We start from the raw sequence: 21998 nt of genomic DNA, 5'->3' as shown, positions 1-21998 counted from the left end.
CATCTCGAATGATTGCCGCATCGACAATTGCCTTCTTCTTCCCGGTTGCATCACCATCGACTCGAATGTCGTACTTGTCTCGAATCGCTGCTCGGATCTCGGCCTCCTTCGCCGGCCCCACGTTTGCATTCGTTCACCTTGGGACCGTAGGCGAGATCTTGTCTCGGACGACCAACCCGAGCGTGTTTGCGAACGTCGCGAGATCCGGATCCATCTCTCGCTCTGGCTGCAAGAACGACTGAAACTCCTCGTTATAAATAACGAGTTCCTTCACCCCGGGACGCCGTGCACGCTCAGATCGAATCCCGACCGTCGGCCCACGCACGGCCGGTTCGATATCCTCGTCTTCTTCTTCGACGCCATCGCGTACGGGCGCCGACTCGCAATAATTCCGGAGACGGGCTAAGTAGTCATCCCCGCCTCTGCTGCCTCCACCTCATGTAGTCGTAGCCATCTGAAATTCAAAACAAACTTTATTTAGTTATGCATTCGTAATAATTTAAATAAGTTAATTTAGTAAGTAAATGAAAAACGTTATATACTATCAATCATCGTCGTCTGACAAATCATCTTCTTCCATCAAATCTTCGTCCTCAGTTTCTTGTCATCGATAAACTCTTCTTCTTCAATATGTTCCAAGTTCAGTCCTTCGTTGCTCACGGGCTCTGGTATCGCAGACTGATGACGCGTCGACAGTGAATCTAAATCTGACGGTTCTACCGACAACTGAACTGAAGACGAAGATTGACCAAGAATGAGGTCAATCTCAGTAAGATCCCACATATTTCGATGATTAAACTCTTCGACGATTCGCCAATCAGGACCATTCAAGTTATCTTCCAAGTAGAAAACTTGTTTCGCCTGAGTTGCCAAAATAAATAGCTCGTCTTTGTACCATTCTTTTGCCACATACACGTTTGTCAAGTTGTTGTCGTTGCGTGTCCTTTTCCTCGGATCTTGGTCACCAAACCACCGACATTGAATTAAGACGACACGACAATCGTTCTGATAAGTCAAGACCATGACGTTTTCTAATTGACCGTAGAAGTCGTGACCTCTTTCACTTGGTACACATACCCCGCTATTTTGAGTCATTCTTCTGCTATCACGTTGACGGGAGATAAATTTAACTCCGTTCACTACACAAGACGGATACGTTTGTGGTGCGAAATGTGGTCCCAACGCCAATGCGTATAATTCGGAGTATACGGGTAATCCGTCTTGGCTCATGCGAAATACCTACATATCCATTAACGAGTCGGTTAGTGTCGAAGCGAGTTTAATCATATTCTTTAAGTTAGTCAAATACCTTTTTCCAAAACCATTTTGGGAACTCAAGTCGATGCGCTTCTTCAACATCTGGCCGACCTTCTAATTCCATGAGATCTATGTGTTCACTGAAATAAAATTCATGTTCATTTAATACATCATTTAGTATAAATAATTGAAGTTCATTTATTTCATTCATTTACCTCATGAAATCGTCAATTTCGGGACAATTTCGTAAAATGTACCACTCAGCGAGCAATCGTATATTCTCATCTAAGCATATCGTGGTCATCTTCCTGTAAGGCCGACAACTTGATGACTGAAACACCGATAACTCCCGTTCGTCACCTTCGAAGTTAGACGTGACGTCTGTTCGTTGGGGCATGTTGAAACGATTCTCAACGCCTTCTATATACCTTGAGCAGAATGTCAATGCTTCGTCTACAACATAGGCTTCGGCAATTGAACCCTCCGGTCTAGCTCGATTACGCACAAAGTTCTTGAGCGTTCCAAGGTATCTCTCAAATGGATACATCCACCGCATATGAACTGGACCTCCATTAATTGCCTCCTCCGGTAGATGCATTACCAAATGAACCATGATTGTGAAGAAATCAGGCGGGAAACTTCGTTCCAACTTACACAATATAAGCTTCACATCCTCTTGCGCCTTTTCGATATCTGAAATTACCAGCGTTCGTGAGCAAATAAGTCTGAAGAAGTTGCAGAGCTCTATTATGGCATCTCGAATGGTTCGATCCAGAAAAGGACGAATAGCAGGAGCCAATAGGTGCTGCATAATCACGTGACAATCGTGAGACTTCAAACCCGTCAACCTCCCGTCCGCGGTAACATTCTTCTTCAAATTCCCTGCAAAACCATCGGGAAATCTAACAGATCTCAAGAACTCAGTAAACCGCTTCCGTTCTGAAGGTCTTAGAGTGTATGACGAAGGCGGTTTCATCCATCTATCTCCTTCTTGGTACAAATGAAGCTCGTGCCTTATGTTCCAGTCCGCCAGAGTCTACCGCGTCTTATCTGTGTCTTTCGTCTTCCCGTCGATGTTCAGCAAGGTACCCAGAAGATTGTCGCATACATTCTTTTCTATATGAATTACATCGAGATTATGCTTCAGCGTAAGACTCGACCAATACAGCAACTCGAAGAAAATACTTTTCTTTGTCCAATTCAGCTCACACGCATCGCGCTTTCGTTTCTTCCTGCCGAAGTCAGGGTGCTTCCCCGGGGTTGCATCTCCCACTAATCGCAATTGTTGAACTATGTCGCTCGCTGATTTTCTCACTAGTGGTGGTCGTTTCTCATTTCGTACCTTGTACAATTTGCTCTTCCTCATCGGGTGTAACAACGGCAAGAATCGACGATGATCGCAGTAAACAATCTTGTTTCGAGCCTTGAAAGACGGTGTGTCGTTGTTACACGTCGGACAAGCAAGGTACCCTTGACCACTCAATCCCGACTAACTGCTTCTCGCTAGAAAATCATTCACCGTCCATAGCAATACGGAAAACAACATGAATAGCTCTCCAGTCGAACCATCTCTCAACACAACACCGGTTTCCCACAATTCCTTCAGCTCATCAATCAGCGGTTGTAAGAAAACGTCCATGTCTTTTCCCGGTGCACTACGACCTGGTATAAGCAATGTTAACATCAAGTACGATGTTTTCATGCACAACCACGGCGATAAGTTGTACACAGTCAAGACTACCGGCCACATACTGTACGATAAACTCATGTCACCAAATGGGTTGAAACCATCGGCGGCAAGTCCAAGCCGGACGTTCCTCGGTTCTGCCGCAAACATGGGATATTTTCGGTCGATCTCCTTCCACGTTGCTCCGTCAGCAGGATGTCGCAGTACACCATCCTCCTTAATGCGTTCATTCTCGTGCCATTGTATCTCTATAGCTGTGTGCCGACTCGCGTACAATCGTTTAAGGCAATCTTTCAGCGGAAAGTAGCGCATCACCTTATGCGCTACTTTTTTTCCACCGTCTTTCTTCAGCCACCGGCTTTCATTACAAACTGGACACTCGTCTAGATTGGCGTTGTCCTTCCAAAACAACGCGCAATCGTGTTTGCAGACGTGAATTGACTCGTAACACATACCAAATCGACGCAATTTCGCCTTTGCTTCATAGTGTGACTCTGGAATCGTGTTGCCGATCGGATGAGACTTTTTTAGTACTTTCAGTAGTTGATCAAACAACTTATTTGTACACTTGTTCATCACTTTCAAATGCATCAACGTGACAACAAAGGAGAGTGACGAATACTTCGTACAACCCGGCCATAATTCTGTGTTCAGGTCGCTGAAAAGGTCATCGAACTGTCCACTCTGGTATTCTGCATTCGGGTCAATATTGTCATCGTCACCGTCTACGTCGTTGTGATCTAAGATATCATGTACAACATCAAACATCCCACCTCCTCTTCCGTAATCCGTCTGATACTGCATTACGTCATCTTCTTCCTCCCCGTGAAAGAACCATCTCGTGTAATTCCTCTTAAATCCTCTAATAAAGAGATGATTCTCTATATCAGGAATTTTTTGCATCAACACGTTGTTACACCTCTTGCATGGACACTTAACTCGTCCTTCGATGTTTACGTGTTGTCGGGCCATTGCCATGAACTCTGTCATGTCAGCCGCAAACTCAACGCTTAGACGTTTGTCCTCGATTATCCAATTCCTATTTGGATAACTCATTTTACCTAAAGATTCAACATTTTAAATTTAGTATTTTTCAGATTTTATTTTATAATTTCACGATCCTACCGAAATTTCAGCAGAACCTCCCCTATAAACTTAACAACCCGGCATCAAGCCTTTAACTTTAAAACCTGCATAGAAATATCCTAAAACTAACAATAAATCCAACCTCAGTGATTCAATTATTAAAATACATAATCCATATCAACTAATTAATTTCACATTTTTAATCATTTGTAACATGAATTAAATACAATTCCATTTAATTTCACATAAACTACCTAATCGTTTTTACATGTTTTTACATAATTTTACCTAAAATAAAAATTTATAACTAATTTAAATATTTGTGTAAACAAAACTAATTTAAATATTTATAATATTTATAGCAAATATATAACTAATTCTATAAATATAAATATTTATACTAAATTATGTAAATATAACTAATTAATTCATTTATATTTATAACTAATATATATATATATAAAAACAGAAAACTAACCGTACGTGAGGGATGAGGAAGAGATTCCGGACCAGGGCGGACGAGGACGAGGACGGCGTCGGCAGGGAAGCGGCTACGGCGTCGGCGGCTGAGCGGCAGATGAGCGGCAGAGCGGCGGAGGAGCTGCACCGGTTGAGAGAGAGGTTAGGAGAGAGATGTGAGGAGAGAGAGAGAAGTGATGAGAGAGAGACTTACCGGGGAGGACGAGGACGGCGTCGACGGCGTCGGCGGCACACGGCGGAGGAGGGCACACGGCGGACGGCGACGGCGGGAGAGGAGAAAATGAGAGAAAATGGTGATTTAGGTCAAGGAAAACGAAATGGGGAAACTAGGTCGCGATCTGGTATTTAAAGACATTTACCGACGATTTATTCGTCGCTAAATGAATAAATTTCATCGCTAAATGAACTTACGTTAATCAGGCATTTAGCGACGACTTATTCGTCGCTAATAGTTTTCGTACATATTTAGCGATGATATTTTCATCGCTAAATTATTTCGTTTTAATTAAATTGGAGGGACTTACGTAACTTTAAATGGCCCGACCCATCGTGACTTGAGCTTCCGGGGAAGAGTCTCAACCGGGAGTTGTAGAGTAGAACTTGTTGTCCCGGTTTGATGTGCTTGTCGTGCCACGCCTTTGTCTTCTCTTTGTAGATCATCGCGTTCTCGTACGCTTCTCGTCGGAGTTCATCGAACTCGTTGAGTTGAAAAAGCCTTTGCTTTCCTGCGGTTTTGTGGTTGAAATTTAGGGTCTTCGTCGCCCATAGTGCCTTGTGCTCGAGTTCCACCGGGAGATGACAAGCTTTGCTGTAGACGAGTCGATACGGGGACATTCCAAGCGGCGATTTGAAGGGCGTTCGGTACGCCCATAATGCATCGTCGAGCTTTCGGGCCCAATATTTGAGAGAGCCTCCCACCGTCTTTTCCAAAATTTTCTTGATTTCACGGTTTGAGACTTCAGCTTGTCCATTGGCTTGCGGGTGGTAAGCGAGGACTTTCCGGTGCGTGACACTATACTTTGCAAGGAGCGCGGTGAATTGGCAATTGCAGAAATGCGAGCCTCCGTCACTTATGATTGCTCGGGGAGTGCCATGGCGCGTGAAGATGTTGTGCTTGAGGAAATTGAGCACCACTTTGCCATCGTTCGTTGGAGACGCCTTTGCTTCGACCCACCGTGTCACGTAGTCGACCGCAAGAAGAATGTAATTGTTGCCGTACGAGGATGGGAAGGGTCCCATGAAGTCGATCCCCCATACGTCAAATGGCTCTTTCTCCACGACATTCTTCAACGGCATCTCATCTCGCTTCGTGATGTTCCCCATTCTTTGGCACCTATCACATGATTCGACAAATTTCCAACTATCTCGGATTAGATTAGGCCAAAAGAAACTGCATTGAAGTACCTTTTCTGCCGTGCGATCGGGCCCATAATGTCCTCCGCATTCCAAACTGTGGTAGTGGTAGAGCACAGAGAATATTTCTTCGCCAGGCACACATAACCGGATCACCGAGTCTGCACAATGGCGGTACAAAATAGGCTTTTCCCAATAGTAGCGGCGCACGTCGGAGAGGAACTTCTTTCGGCGTTGATGATTGAAATCCAGAGGGATTTTGTTACACACCGAGTAGTTGACAAAGTCAGCGTACCATGGCGGTGCGATTCCCTCCGAGGCTAGCACCTTCCCGTCGCTAAAGTCATCATTGATGAGCATGCGATGGTCGAGGACGTGTGAGAGGTCTTCTAGGCGTAAGAGATGGTCGGTGACGAGGTTCTCCAATCCATTATTATCTTTGATTTCCACGTCAAACTCTTAGAGGAGGAGCACCCACCGGATAAGTCGAGGTTTCGCATCCTTCTTGGCCATCAAATACCGGATTGCGGCGTGGTCGGTGTAGACGATGGTTTTGTTGCCAATGACATAGGGCCGGAATTTGTCAAAGGCAAAAACCACGGCAAGGAGCTCATCTTCGGTGGTGGTGTAGTTGACTTGGGCATCGTTGAGACTGCAACTCGCATAGTATATGATGTGGAATGACTTGTCTCGACGTTGTCCAAGGACCGCACCCACGGCGTAATCACTCGCGTCCGTCATGATCTCGAATGGTAGAGTCCAATCGGGAGCGGTGATTACAGGAGCCGTGCTTATTAGCTTCTCTTTTAGAATGTTGAACGCCTTCATGCACTCGTCGGTGAAGACGAACTTTGTGTCCTTCTAGAGCAAGCCGCAGAGGGGCTTCGTGATCTTCGAGAAGTCCTTGATGAATTGCCGATAGAATCCTGCGTGCCCGAGGAAGCTTCTCACGCCTTTGACCGAGACCGAGGGTGGCAATTTCTCGATCGTTGCTATCTTTGCTCGATCCACCTCTAGCCTTTGTGATGAAACTCTATGTCCCAAAACAATCCCTTCCTTGACCATGAAGTGACACTTCTCCCAATTAAGCACCAGATTTGTCTCCACGCACCGCCCTAATGCCTTAGACAAATTCTCGAGAAAAACATCGTAAGTGGAACCAAAAACATAGAAATCATCCATAAATACTTCAACAGTTTTCTCGATCAAGTCGGAGAATATTGCCATCATGCATCGCTGAAAGGTGGCTGGGGCATTGCACAGGCCAGAAGGCATTCGCCGGAAAGCGAAGGTTCCATACGGACATGTGAACGTGGTCTTCTCTTGGTCTTTTGGGGTGATGGCTATTTGATTGTACCCCGAGTAGCCGTCAAGGAAACAGTAATACTCGTGGCAGACGAGCCGATCGAGCATTTGATTGATGAATGAGAGGGGGAAATGATCCTTTCGGATTGCGTTGTTGAGCTTGCGGTAGTCCATGCAAATCCGATATCCTGTGACGGTACGTGTTGAGATAAGTTCGTTGTTGTCGTTCTTGATCACCGTGATGCCTCCTTTCTTTGGGACGCATTGAATCGGGCTCACCCAAGCACTATCGGACATTGGGTAGATCACCTCCGCGTCAAGCCACTTCAAGATCTCCTTGCGCACCACCTCATTCATGGATGGATTCAATAGCCTTTGGTGCTCCACGGATGGCCCAGAGTTGTCTTCCATGAGGATGTGATGCTCGCAATAGGATGGATTTATTCCCTTGATGTCGGAAAGGGTCCATCCTATTGCGGGCATATGACTCAGCAACACTCGCAACAACTTGTCTTCTTCCTTGGCGTTGAGTTGTGCAGAGATGATGACGGACAGTGTCTTCTTTTTGCCTAGGAATGCGTAGCGGAGGTGTACGGAAAGTTCCTTGAGTTCGATCTCTGGTGGCTCCTCTATCGATGGTTTGGCTCGTCTTTTGTTTACCCCGAGCTCCTCAAAGTATCTTCTTGTGTTTGCCTCAAAGCCATTCATGTGATTTGCATATTTAAGGGCTGCACATGTGACAAACGCATTAGTGAAATCGGAGTCGTTGAACAGGCATACCTCGAGGGGCTCCTCCGAGCAGAAGGAGTGATCGTGGACGGCTGTCTCGCATACATCTACCCGAAATATGTCGTCGCTCGCCTTTGGGTACTTCATTGCTTTGAAGACGTTGAAAGTGACTTCTTCATCATTAACCCTCAATTTCAGCTCGCCTTTTTGCACGTCGATCAGGGCTCATCCGGTGGCTAGGAACGGTCTTCCCGGGATGATAGGAATGTCGCGGTCTTCCTCCATGTCAAATACCACGAAGTCGGCGGGGAAGATGAACTTGTCGACCTTCACGAGTATGTCCTCGATGATGCCTCAGGGGTGCTTGACCGACCTGTACACCATTTGAAGTGTCAATCGCGTGGGCTTCACTTCGCCGATTCCTAGCCTTCGGAAAATGGAGTAGGGCATGAGATTGATGCTTGCCCCCAAGTCGCGGAGTGCCTTGTCGAAGGAGAACTCGCCAATTACGCACGGAACGGTGAAGCTTCCCAGATCTTTGAGCTTCGGTGAGAGCATTCGTTGTATTATAGCACTACACTCCTCCGAAAATATGAATGTGCTACAATCTTCAATCTTGCGCTTGTGCGTGACAATGTCCTTTAGGAATTTCGCGTAGACGGGCATTTGCTCGATGAAATCGGCGAAGGCGATGTTGATGCGACTTTGCTTGAAGAGTTCTATGAACTTGCTATATTGCTTGTTGAGCTTCACATTCTTCAATCTTTGCGGGAATGGCATCGGCACCGTCTTGATCGTGGCAGAAGGCGGGGGAGGCGTGATCGTTGGAGTCGCTACCGTTGGGGAAGATGGTTTGTCCTGTTCTTTCTCTTTCCCCTTGTCGGCGCTTTTGAGTTCAAGCCCGCTTCTTAGTGTGATGGAATTGCATTGATCTCTCCGGTTGACTTCGGTTTTGCTTGGTAGAGCGCCCTAAGGTCGTGCATGGAAGTCCCGTGCTAGTTGCCCCACCGTCGTCTCGAGATTCCGGATTTGTGCCTATTGATTCGTCATTCTCGTTCGAGACTCGGTGATGAAGGAGGCCAAGAGCTCCTCTATGTTTGACTTTGGTGCGGGCTGGACTTGTTGCGGACGATTCTGGCCCCCCACCTGTTGTTGATGTTGGTGCGGAACCCCCGGTGGTCGATTCTGTAGGAAGCCTTGTTGTTGTTGCGCCCTTCATGCGAAGTTGGGGTGGCTGTTCCTTGCTCCGGTGTTGTAGTTGTTGGAGTTTTGGAATATGGGCCGATTGTAATTCCCCACGTAATTCGCATTTTCTGCATGGGCCATCATTCGCGTGCGGGCAAACGTCGGTGAAATGACTCCCTTGACACCAGAAGCACGGCTCCCAAGTCGTTTGCGTGGAGTTCACCGCGGCTTTCATATCTTTCATCTCCCGCATCTCCTTTCGGACGTTTGCCATCTCTATCATCATCTGTTGCATTGTCTCTGAATCAATCGTGGTCATCGCAGCTTGAGCAGTGGCAGGGCTGGCCTTCATGATTCTCCTCTCTATCGGGCATTGTGTTGTCAACGGTGCCCACAAGAAGAGTTGTAGTCTCTATTTATGTACATTTGATGTAATATAGTCTTACGAAGACTCTTGCTTGTAACTGCTTATTTATTAATAAAAGTTGAAACGTTCATTCATTCTTCCTTGTCTGTTTGAAGCTTTATGATAATCCATAGTCTATAGTCCTTAAACAAACCTAACAACACATGAAGAGACAAATGTAGATTTGCATGAACAAAATCTTCATGGTTTGCTTAAAACTGCACATTCACAATCTAAGGATCAAATGACTATTGATCTCAGTACAATTGATAGGAGAATCTATGATGTCTGGTTATGGGACATTGAGAGTTGGAGACTTTATAGTTCTTCTAGGTATCTTCTGAAGGTACTGAATTGACCAGTGCACTTCTAGAGACAGAATAAGAACAAACCATTTAACCTCTTATGTCTCGAAGTCACTACGTATGAATTGCATCATGCTTACCTCAATCCTGAAATGAGACATGTCATTTCATAGCTTACGTATTCTCATTTGAGAAAGTCAGAGTTCGGATTCACTATGTGATTCTGAACAGGACCTATTGGTGAAGTACTAAGTTATGAAGATGTCATGAGTAACTTTGCGAAGATCTCATAGATATGAAATTCATGTACAAGATTGCTTAAATGCAATGTATATCACATCATGCTTTGTTCCTTGGATAGCTTCTAGTTCTAGTATGGCTTTATTTGATTTCGATTCTTATACTTACTAAAGTTTTCTCTAAAGCATCGTTCTCAAATTCACTTTTGACCTCTCTGCTCTTGAAGTTCTTTCTGTGGATTTTCCACCCCAAAACAAAAACTTCCAATTCGTTAAAAAGAGAGAAAAAAAAATTTCCACCAGAAGCTTGAATGGCGCTTCGTTCATGAACCACGTGAAGAAGATGATAGAGCAAGTCCGGTTTTTTTTCTTTCTTTTATTCACTAATCAGGTCCGGTTTAAATCACAATTTTAAAATTTTAGACCGGATCGGACCACTTATGAAGATAAACCAGACCAAACCGGATCAGTAAAATTGTAGATCATTTAAGACCAGATCGATTATCTAAAAATCAGCGGTCCAGTCCAATCACTGAGTTTTACGGTTTCTCTGCACAGTCTTAGTAACCAGATCTCGGAGGTGGTGATGTCTTCTTTGGTGGTATTTGAAATTCGCCCATTATTCTCGCCGATCTCGTTCCTTTTTTTTTTTTTTGTTATGAATATGAAATATTTGTTAGATATAAAACGTAAAACGTATTTATGTACATGTTACGATATGACGTTCCTTGTAAGCAAAACTTAAAGTTCCCGCGTGGTACTCTATGTAGCAGTGATATGGAACATCTTGTTTTTTAAAAGTGGTCAAAACGCTAGACGTCACTTAATATAACATCACACAAAAAGAGACATTGTAAAACTATAACGTCATTTTTAGCAACATTACAACTCTTTCTTGTGTTAGTGAATAATCAACTTCCAAGTCCTCGGTTATCTATTGAAAGTTCAGTGGTTCAGGTATATATGAACGTTATCTTTATCTTTATGGTCGGTGGTCTTTGAACGTTTGATTAACTTTTGAGGATAAGAGTCATTACTTGCTCAAATTTAGTGTGATCAAGTACATTATCTTCGTTAGAACAATACACATGCGCAGCGACGGGACCAGTTAAAGCCCAACACGGGCTTAAACTTTCCTAAAGAAAGTTACATTTTTTACTCAAATTTATTTTTTTTCCTCGTATTTTTACTCTAAAAATCTACAAAATTAGCCTCCCTGAAAAAAAAAAATCACTGTAACCCCCCTTAAATTTAGAGTCTAGCTTCGTCCATGCACATGCGCTATAGCACCTATTATTTGATTCGAGTTTTGAATCATATTTATGTTTGAAGTTTCATCTTATTTCCTTGTTATACCTTGAGAAAACCCTAATTATTGATTCTACTAGGTTTTGATGACATTGTGAGGCAATAAAGAATTTTTTATAGGGGTTCAATTTTCCAATCTCCCATATATTTAAATAGTGACGGTTTTCAGTACATCAGGAACGTACGGACGCACTGCTCAAGAACATGCATGCAAATACCTGTCTTTGCCTCTCTCTTCGTAACATATCCACACCCTTGGAGCTTGAACGTACGCAGAGATAGAGCCAGCTCAGGACCACAAGGCGCTCAGCCCCCTAAAAAAAATAGGGCTATTTTGCTAACTAGCCAAATCAACCTATTAATATTAAGAGAATAGCCAAAGTTTCATTTAATTAAGGGAATAGCCCAACTAATCTAAACTACCTAAATTACCCTTTCACACAACTCTCTCTCTCTCTCTCTATCTCTCTCTCTCTCTCTCTCTCTCTCTCTCTCTCTCTAGCTGTACACAGAACACACAGACACGCTCGACGATGGAGCTATATCGGAGACTCGAAGTGGGACATGGCTTCTCTACAGATGCTGAACCTCAGAAGGAACCACTTCTCCGGGAAGTTGCCGCCGCCGCCGGATCTGCAAATCTCCGCAGCCGGATCTGCAAATCTCCGCCGGATCGGCGATGGAGGAGGTGGCGGTGGAGCTCGCGCGTGCGAGGGACGCGAAGGAGCGAATGGCCGGCATCGAGAGGCTCCGCCAAATGCTCGTGTCCCGGCACAGAAATCCGCTGAGTTTCGCGGAGGTCTCGGTGGTCGTCGGTTGATGCCTGGATCTCCTCCGGGACGGTAGCGTCGTCGTTAGGAATTTTCTGGCCATGGTTGACTTGGTCTGCGTTGAAATTTCCAGGAACGAACCCTAGAACCCCCAAATTCGTGGTAAGTTAATTGAATTAACCTACTGGAGTGAGTTAGGTTAATTAATTAACTGATTCGTGAAAGATTTGAAATTCACAAAAGATTTACAAAAATCATAACTTAAGTCAATTGATATTCAAAGCATTCAATTAATTAACCTAATTCCGAATTCAATCATTTAGTAAATTAACTTTACTCACAAAAAAATCAGAACGTAAACTAATATTCAACCAATAAGTTAATTAATTAACCTAACTCACTCCAGTAGGTTAATTAAATTAACCTATTCGCGAATTTACCAAGGGCGTTATGGTCTGAGCCGAAAATATGGGCTATTTGCTTAATAAAATGAAACTTGGGTTATTCCCCCAATAAGAATGACAAACTTGGCTAGTTACAACAAATTTCACAAAAAAATAACACTTTTTTACCTAAATTTAATTTTTGTTCTCTTATTTTTACCTTATAAATTTACAAATTATAGTTTCCCTCTGAATTTTTTTTTTCACTTTAGTCCCCCATAAGTTTCGAGTCTAGCCATGTCCCTGCATGTACAAATACATATTCCTTGTTAATTCAGACAACTAATTATTAGTTGACCTCTAACTCGAAATCTAATAATTGATATTTATAACTGATTAAACTATATCATTTATATATCAAACTCTTAATTCCGACATATCTATTTATTCTATATATAGCCATGAACGTTTGCTCAATCATTTTTCTATATTCCGACATATCTTATACGACTTTACCAAAAAAAAAAAAAAAAACCTTACCGTGCATCTCAAAAAATAATTTTAGTATCGGTTATACTGTGCATCACAACACGAAAACGATACCCCCAGACCGAAAACAAAAATCATATATACATATCTATGTATATGTATACCTAAACGTTTGGCATGAATTTATATATATACATAAATATATAGACATAGTTACATACACAAATCATACGTAAATGCAAATGCATGCATAGACACTACTACAAATGTTGGATTACACAACGGAAATTCCACAACGGAACACAGTACCGTTGTGGAATCTATATGCTTCCACAACGGTACAGTCGTACCGTTGTGGAATGTCCAAGATTCAACAACGGGTCACCGTACCGTTGTGGAATATCCAGGATTCCACAACGGTACCACAGTACCGTTGTGGAATCTTTATGATTCCACAACGGTACTGTAGTACCGTTGTGGAATTCTGGACATTCCACAACGGTACAGTGACCCGTTGTTGGATCTCGCCGCGGCCAAGGCTCAAACTCGCCGCGGCCAAAATTTTCCACAACGGTACACTGTACCGTTGTGGGAAAGGTATGAAATCAGACATCTCGCCGCGGCGAAACTTATGAGTCGCCGCGGCGAATCGATTCCACAACGGGACAGTAACCCGTTGTGGAAATTTTTTACGACATTTCGCCGCGGCGACGGCTGAAACTCGCCGCGGCGAAATGTCGTAAAAAATTTTAGGGCTTCACTATAAAAGCCTCATTTCGATTTCTTTTTTCATTTTTTACACTTTCTCTCGCCTAAGACCTTCATTTCGGCCGATTCTGTACCATTTCTCCTCCCAAACCAACCTTGAGACTTCGCCGCCATTTCGCCGCCGCCAAATCTCGCCGCCCTCCTCGCCGAAGCAAAATCTCGCCGTGCTCTTCTTTCTTTCTCTCGGTGTCGCCTCCCTTGCTCTCTCTCCCACCTAATTCTTTTATCAAGGTATGTTTTTATCTCAATTTCATATCAAAATCCTAATTTTTATGAATACTTTGTGTGATTTATAAACTAATTTATGATTTTGGTTGATTTTGGTTGTAATTTATGATATTGGGGGTGTAGATTTGGCCGAAATTAGGGTTTTTTATTTTGGGTTTTTTGTTCTAATTTATGATTTTGGGTATAATGTTATTTTAGATTTAAAATGAGTTGTATTGTGATATTGTAGTTAAATTGAGGTCGGATTTGAGTTTGAATTTGTGTTTGTGATGAGTTTTATGTTTTATTTATTTTAATATAATGTGTTTTTATATGTATTTAGTGTTGAATTGAGTTTAATTTTGTGTTGAAGATGATTTATTGTTTGAAAATGTTGTTGAATTTGAGTTTGAAATGATTTGTTCAATTAGGTGAAAATGGGCCGTTCAAAGACAACCGCCGGTCACAAAGAAGCCGCCCCTAGCTCTTCTCGCCCCCCCACAAAAAAAAATAAGAGGTCTCGTCAAGCCGAACCCGAACCCGTAGTGGATTATAATAGTCGGGTATTCACTAGCAAGGCCGCAGAAGAACGCTACGACATCCTCGTTCAACGAAGTCCGATCTTTGAACGAGGGTTGAAGGTGAGCTCAACCACGCCTATAGGGGCTCAAATCAACAATACCATCGAAGGTTTCTCTTGGAGAAAATTTTGTGCCACACCCGAGCACAAAGCAAACGTTACGCTCATGTACGAATTCTACGCGAACTTACCAGATCACGAGGATGATGTGGTGACGGTTCGTGGTGTAGACGTTGATTGTAGTGTCGGAGCCATCAACGCATTGCTAGGAACCCCGGACATCGAATTCGAGAATGAGGGTTATCGACAATGGTTGAGAAATCCTAATCTCGATGAAATGTTGAGTGTGTTGACTACTCCAGGAGAGAATTGGGTCATGGACAAAGGAGTTAGAAAGCTTTTCCGTAAATCACTGACGAGGTTAGACTTTTCTTCTTTTTTGCTTGTATTATTTTATCTATTGTATGTTTTAAATAGAACGGTGTTTATTTTTTCTATTAATTGCATGTTTTAAATATAACGGTGTTTAATTTACAGGCTCGCAAAAACGTGGATTTATTTCATTTGCTCCCGTCTCTTTCCGATAAAGCACTTCACCCGTCTCGACGAGGAACATGTCCATCTTTTGTTTTGCATCATTCGTGGTAACACCATCAACGTCGGTCGATTCATCTACAATTGGATGAAGAGAATCGACTACAAGAATATCAAAAATGGGTTGCCGTATCCGTCAATCATCTACGGCTTGTGTCTGAATGCCGGTGTTGGAGGCGCAAAACACGACACAACCAAGAAGTGTGGGGCGCCTATTAATGACAAGACGATCGAGAGATACATTGTCAAAGAGCCGGAAGAGGAGGAAGAGGATGAAGAAGATGAGGATGAACCGTCACTCAACGAGCCACTGTTGTGTTTACAACCACCTCCGGGGTATGATCCCGCCACCCAAGAGTACATTGCTCGGTGTAGCCACTATCTCGTTGGCGGGTATCAACACACCCAAGACTACATGTACCAACAAGGACAATATGGCGCCGCGGCTTTCGAAGGATTGAACGAGATGATTGGTCGATGGGACATCAATCAGGAGAATCAATACCGGTTTCCTCCATATCCTCAATACACATACTATCAGGCGCAAGCACCGCAATGGCCACCGCATATGGCACCTCCTCAGTACCCGGGGCCACCACCACCACCACCACAACCACCTACGAATGACAACGACGACGAGTAAATTTTTTTATGTGTTTTTTGAAACCTTCTAAGTTTAATAATTGTTTTCATCTTTTTTTTATGTGTGTGAGACTTAAATATTTATGTCTTTATGTGTGTTTGATACTTGTTTCAGATTTTAATTTGTGTTTGAGACTCGTTATGGTATTGTATGAATTTATGTTTGAGACTTGTTATGGTATTGAATGGATGATTTGAGTATTTAAAATTTATGTATTGATTGTGTTTGATATTACTTCAGATTAAAAAGTAATAACTATAGATTCTCCCCGATGAAGAACACATTAGCCGCGGCCACATGTTGTTTTGGCTGCGGCGAGTCATCTTCGCCGCGGCGTGTTTATAAATGGCCGCGGCGAATTGGGTTTCTAAAAAACATAGATTCTGGAACTTATTTCGCCGCGGCCAGGTGTTCTATTTGCCGCGGCGTGACATCTTAGCCGCGGCGTGTTTTGTACATGGCCGCGGCGAAATGGGTACCTAAAAAAACATAGACTCTGGAACTTATTTCGCCGCGGCCAGGTGTTCTATTGGCCGCGGCGTGACAGCTTAGCCGCGGCGTGTTTTGTACATGGCCGCGGCGAAATGGGTACCTAAAAAAACATAGACTCTGGAACTTATTTCGCCGCGGCCAGGTCTTCTGTTGGCCGCGGCGTGACATCTTCGCCGCGGCGTGTTTTGTACATGGCCGCGGCGAGTCACCTTGGCCGCGGCGTGTTTTGTACATGGACGCGGCGAAAAGGGTTCCTAAAAAAACATAGATTCTGGAACTTATTTCGCCGCGGCCAGGTGTTCTATTTGCCGGGGCGAGACATCTTGGCCGCGGCGTGTTTTGTACATGGCCGCGGCGAAATGGGTTCCTAAAAAAACATAGACTCTGGAACTTATTTCGCCGCGGCCAGTTGTTCTATTTGCCGCGGCGAGACATCTTGGCGCGGCGTGTTTTGAACATGGCCGCGGCGAAGTGGGTTCCTAAAAAACATAGACTCTGGAACTTTAAGCCTTGACGTTTTATAGTCTTGGAAGCGGCCATATTAGTATTTATCAACAGGATATTAACAATAATTATATAAAGTGTATATCATAAAATAAACTAAAATACATATTTTTTTTGTTTTCACACTAAAATATGATTGATATCCGAACGATGTAAATGAGAAACATCATCATCATCAAAATCTTCGATCTCTTCATCAACAAGTGGCAAGCCGGATGTGAATGGGGGGATATTAGACATGTTGTCGTCTTCATCTTCTTCAATATTTCTCGCTTTCATGTGAACCACTAATGACAAATCTGGATTGACGGGTTCTGGTACGTAAAACACTTGAGTTGCTTGTGAGGCCAAAATAAATGAATAATTCTCGTAACTTGTACGTCGAAAGTCGACAATCGTAACTCCGTCTTTATCAACTTTAACATGATTGTTGTCTGCCCATTTGCACTTAAACAAAGCTATTCGTAGCCCACAATAATCAAGTTCCCAAATGTCTTCAATGTACCCATAATAGTTCATAAAAGCTTTTTTTGGATTTTTATCCTTTGCCGAAGAAACGTGTAATGCTTCAGCAAGTAATGTAACACCACTATTTTGAACGGGATGCTTGTTGTCTCTTTCTTTGGTGTAAAAAGTAAAACCATTAACAGACCAAGCAGTGTACCTTGTAACCATTGACGAAGGACCACCAGATATTTTGCTCAACGTTTCTGAATGTCCTAATTCTTGAAATAATCGTTTTCCAAGCCACTTCTGAAACAAACGATTGTGCTCTTCTTGTAACCATTTTTCATTTTTAGCTCTTTTTGGATCATTTGCCCTCAATTCTTTCAAATGAATATCCACAAACGGCGTGACCTCGGAAACGTTATGCAAGACATGGAGACTGGCTTGCTCCCACTCTTTCCGGTTGACGATAGAATAAGTACCTATACATAACCACTCATATAAGTAGTGGTCCTCTCATGAATAAGTTAAATACACAAAAGAAAGTGTCAGAAAACATACCTGTAGATAAAGCTTTTGATTCATGACTTGTGTTCTTTGGCAACCCAATCGCGTCTGCATTAGTTAAATACTCCGAACAAAATTCAACGGACTCCTCAGCTATATAGTTTTCTACTATGCTCCCTTCCGGTCTATTGTAGTTCTTCACATAACTCTTCAACACTTTCATGTAACGTTCGATTGGATACATCCAACGTAAAAATACGGGCCCACATAATTTCACTTCACGTACCAAGTGAACAGTTAAGTGAATCATGATGTCAAAAAACGAAGGTGGGAAAAACTTCTCTAGCATGCATAGAGTTTTTACCAACTCCGATTGCATGGAATCCAACCGAGTAGGATCAATAACCTTCGAGCAAATCGAGTTGAAGAATACACATATCTTGGATATTGCAAATCTCACATCGGGTGACAAAATTCCACGCAAGGCGAGAGGTAACATTTGTTGTAGAAGCACATGACAATCGTGAGTCTTCATTCCAATAAGTCTCAAATCTTTCATAGATACAAATCTCGTATAGTTTGAAGAATGACCATCGGGAACTTTGATAGACGCAAACCATTTACACAACTTCTTCTTCTCCTTCCGATCTAGAGTATACTTAGCCGCTGGAAATTTAGTTTTTTGTCCGACCTCCTCATCGGCGTGCAAAATACTTCTTATATTCAGCTCCTTGAGATCCCTTCTAGATTTTATTCCGTCTTTCGATTTATGTGGATCATCAAGAAGAGTACCGATAACGGATTCGCAAACATTTTTCTCGATATGCATAACATCCAGACAATTCCGAACGTAGTGCGTCTTCCAATACGGAAGGTCATAAAATATCGATTTCTTCTTCCAAGGATTCTCTTGAAACGACTCTTTAGTACTAGCACGACGCTTTCTTTTTCCAAGGACTTCATTGACGTTTTTTACCATCTCGTAGACATCTTCACCACACAAAATTCGAGGAGGGAGCCGTTCTTCTGTGTTGCCATCAAATGCTTGTTTTAACCTTCTAAATGGGTGGTCTCTTGGTAAAAATCTTCTATGCCCGAGAAAAACAGTCTTCTTACTATGCTTCAACCGAATGGAAGATGTGTCTTTCATACAAATAGGACAACCAATCGAGCATTTCACAGAATATCCTGACAAATTTCCATAGGCCGGAAAGTCGTTAATAGTCCACAATAACATTGCCCGTAAGTTGAAAGAATCTCCACGATAAGCGTCTTTAACCTCATAGCCCTTATCCCATAACATCTTCAAATCATCAACAAGCGGTGCCAAATAAACATCGATATCATTACCTGGTTGACTCGGTCCTGATATCAGAAGCGTTAACATCAAGAACTTTCTCTTCATACAGAGTTTTGGAGGGAGATTGTAGTTCACCAATATAACCGGCCAAACACTGTATTTACTGCTCATCATGCTAAACGGGTTCATACCATCAGTTGCTAAACCAAGATGAAGATTTCGGGGATCAGCACTGAAATCCTTATACTCAAAATCAAAGGATTTCCATTGGGCAGCATCGGCAGGATGTCTGAGAACACCATCATTGACACGTTTTTCGGAGTGCCAAACCATGTTCTTCGCGTGTTTGACACTATTAAACATTCGTCGGAAGCGTGGCATTGGAGGAATGTACCATAACGACTGTAATCATAAAAAAACAATAAGAAGCATACCATTATAGGCTATACATGTATTTGATAATCGAGTAGTGAAAACATACCTTAACTGGAACTCCTTTGACTCCGTCACGTGGCATTTTACCCTTCTTCCACCTCGACTCTTTGCAGATCGGATATTCATCTAGATTTTCATGCTCGTGTCTGTATAAAATACAATCATTCGGGCACGCATGGAACTTCTCGTACTTCATACCTAATGTGCCCAAAGTCTTCTTCGCCTCATACATACTTAAAGGAACTTTATTGTCTTTCGGAAAGGCTTCTTTAAGTGTTTCCAACAATTTTGTAAAGCTAGTGTTTGTCCAACCACCCGACGCCTTCAAATGAAACAACGTAACTAAAAACGACAACTTCGAAAAGCTTGTACACCCTTCGTATAATGGTGTCTCCGCATCAATCATCATCGACTCAAACAACTCCGGCCGGTCAACAAAATCGTCCTCCAAATCATTCATCATTCCGGGCATATCATCAACATCATTTTCAATATCATCAACGCTATTGTTTATCGTCGAACGAAAAACCTCACCATGATAGTACCATCTTTGATAGGAGGTCATTATTCCATACGCAAACAAATGGGTTCGAACAACATCAAGCGAAAAATGCCTATGATTTCCACATCGAACACAAGGGCAACGAATAGATTTCACGCCGTCCATATTATCTCTAGCGAATTTACAAAACTCATCTACACCTTCTTGATATATCTCAGTTAATCTATTCTCCCACATCCATTTTTTCATCTTCAATGATAGAAAATCCTAGATTTTACAACAAATACCCATTCTAATTACCAAGTTATAAAAAACAAGTATATTCAAAGCAAGTAGGAGAATAACTTACAAGATTTGGACGTATAGAGATGAACCATTGGATAAAGAGGGTGATGAGTTATCGAGTTATTTTGGCGTGTTAGCTAGAGAACACGTTCCAATTTCGATGATCGATTGGAGACTAAAAGAGCATAAACAGCTAAAAGAAAGGATTTGGAATGAAATATGTGAAGCATTTACGGTCCCTATCGAACTTAAGAATAATTGTCTTATGAGAGTTGGAGAAGCGGCGAGGTTATTCCGTCACGAGCTATACAACGATCTAGTCAAAGACAACCTCAATGATCCAAGCGTCTTGAAGAGGCCGGAATACGTTTTAAAACGCTATGGAAATATCACCGAAGAAGATTGGATAAAATTTGTTGAGTATAGACGTTCCGATATGTTCAAAAAATCATCGGACAATGGGAAAGAAATAGCGAGGAAGAACGTGTACAAATCTAGAACCGGCCGAAATGGATATCGAAAACTTGATCAACAAAAGGTTAGATTTACATGTTTTATTTTGTTGTCCATGTTTCATAATATTTATTAATTAATTTGTGGTATTTCTTGATAATAGTACGAGGAAACGGGTGAATGGCCTACAAAAGAGGTATTATGGGTTGAGTCGAGAATGAAGGGAAAATCATCTCAAGAAGTTACAGATGAGTCTATGGAAAGTGTCTTGCAATCTAAGGAACATCCCGGTCGTGTTCGTGGGCAATCTAAATACTCGTCAAGTTGCAATTCCGTATCTCGTCGGTCAAACTCGAGTGACGAGGTAACTAAGTTACGTCGAGAAATGTGTGAGTTAAAATCTTTCATTATGAAAGCCTTAACTCAAAATGGTTTGAGTCTCAAAGATGCTAATGACGAGTTGCCTAGTGTCCTACGTCCCACAAATGAAGAGGAAAATATTGGTGTTGATGAAGAGATGCCTAAGGGTGATGATGTAGAGATGGCTAAGGGCGGTGATGAAGACATGGCTAAAGATGGCGATGAAGACAAGGCTAATGAAGTAACGTCTTTAGGTAATTTTTAATTTTTTAATACAAGTAAAAAAGTCACATATTTTTATATATATTTTTTAATAACATTAGTGAATTTATTAGATAAACAATCTCGACATGAAGTTGCCGACAAACCCGATAGTGTTCGAGCAAGTTGCTCAATGAATCCAACCACGCCGGTGACACCGTGTTCGGATGAAAGCATAGAATGCATTCTCCTCCTTGATGATTTCATGAATGGAGGCACGATTCATGTAGCAAACGGGCGAGCATACATGAATGCCGAACACGTTCATTTTTCATCTTTGGAGGATGTAAACGTTCGAGTGAGCATTGCGACGGCTTTGATTAAGAAAGCTTTTTTGCCGATTCCCACCGATGAAGCCAAGACTATTGAAGAAGCCGTAGGGGGCTTCGTTAAGTGGCCAAAGAGATTAATAGAAACTGAAATTGCAAAAGAGAGTCGCGGCCCGGTGGTCACACAAGTGTTGAAGGTCGGTGGTGGTAGTGAACCTAGCGCCGATGACGATAAGAAGATTTCATATACGTTGATTAATCCAAAGTTTCGATTGCTCGCCCAACATGCCAACCGAGTAATGTTACCGAACGGGGATGCAATCAATGTCAAAGTTTGTGCAAGTATCGCCGTAGAGCGTATTCCGGTGATGTTTGACGATGTTAAAGAATTCCTTACATACGAGGAAAT

General features: G+C 42.5%; 1 protein-coding gene across 1 annotated transcript; it reads left to right on the top strand.

Annotated features, from left to right (window-relative positions):
• Nucleotides 1-13748: 13748 nt before the first annotated feature.
• LOC149407526 (uncharacterized) lies at nucleotides 13749-15968 on the top strand. Its single transcript, XM_089627238.1, has 3 exons — nucleotides 13749-13981; nucleotides 14389-14957; nucleotides 15075-15968. The coding sequence occupies exons 2-3, from the start codon at nucleotides 14395-14397 to the stop codon at nucleotides 15772-15774; spliced, it is 1263 nt and encodes a 420-aa protein (XP_089483364.1). The 5' UTR covers nucleotides 13749-13981; nucleotides 14389-14394; the 3' UTR covers nucleotides 15775-15968.
• The last annotated feature ends 6030 nt before the right edge of the window (nucleotides 15969-21998 follow it).

The sequence above is a fragment of the Urtica dioica genome, chromosome 1 (genome assembly GCF_054948205.1).
Source record: "Urtica dioica subsp. dioica isolate 48M chromosome 1, U.dioica_male_clone48M_v1_H2, whole genome shotgun sequence".
NCBI classification, from domain to species: domain Eukaryota; kingdom Viridiplantae; phylum Streptophyta; class Magnoliopsida; order Rosales; family Urticaceae; genus Urtica; species Urtica dioica.
This window is presented reverse-complemented; position numbering and strand designations above follow the sequence as displayed.

Excerpts from the sequence above, each read along its gene's own strand:
- LOC149407526 (XM_089627238.1), top strand. The coding sequence starts at position 14,395 with ATGGGCCGTTCAAAGACAACCGCCGGTCACAAAGAAGCCGCCCCTAGC. Across the intron at positions 14,958-15,074 it reads TTCCGTAAATCACTGACGAG|GCTCGCAAAAACGTGGATTT; the intron begins GTTAGACTTTTC and ends TTTAATTTACAG.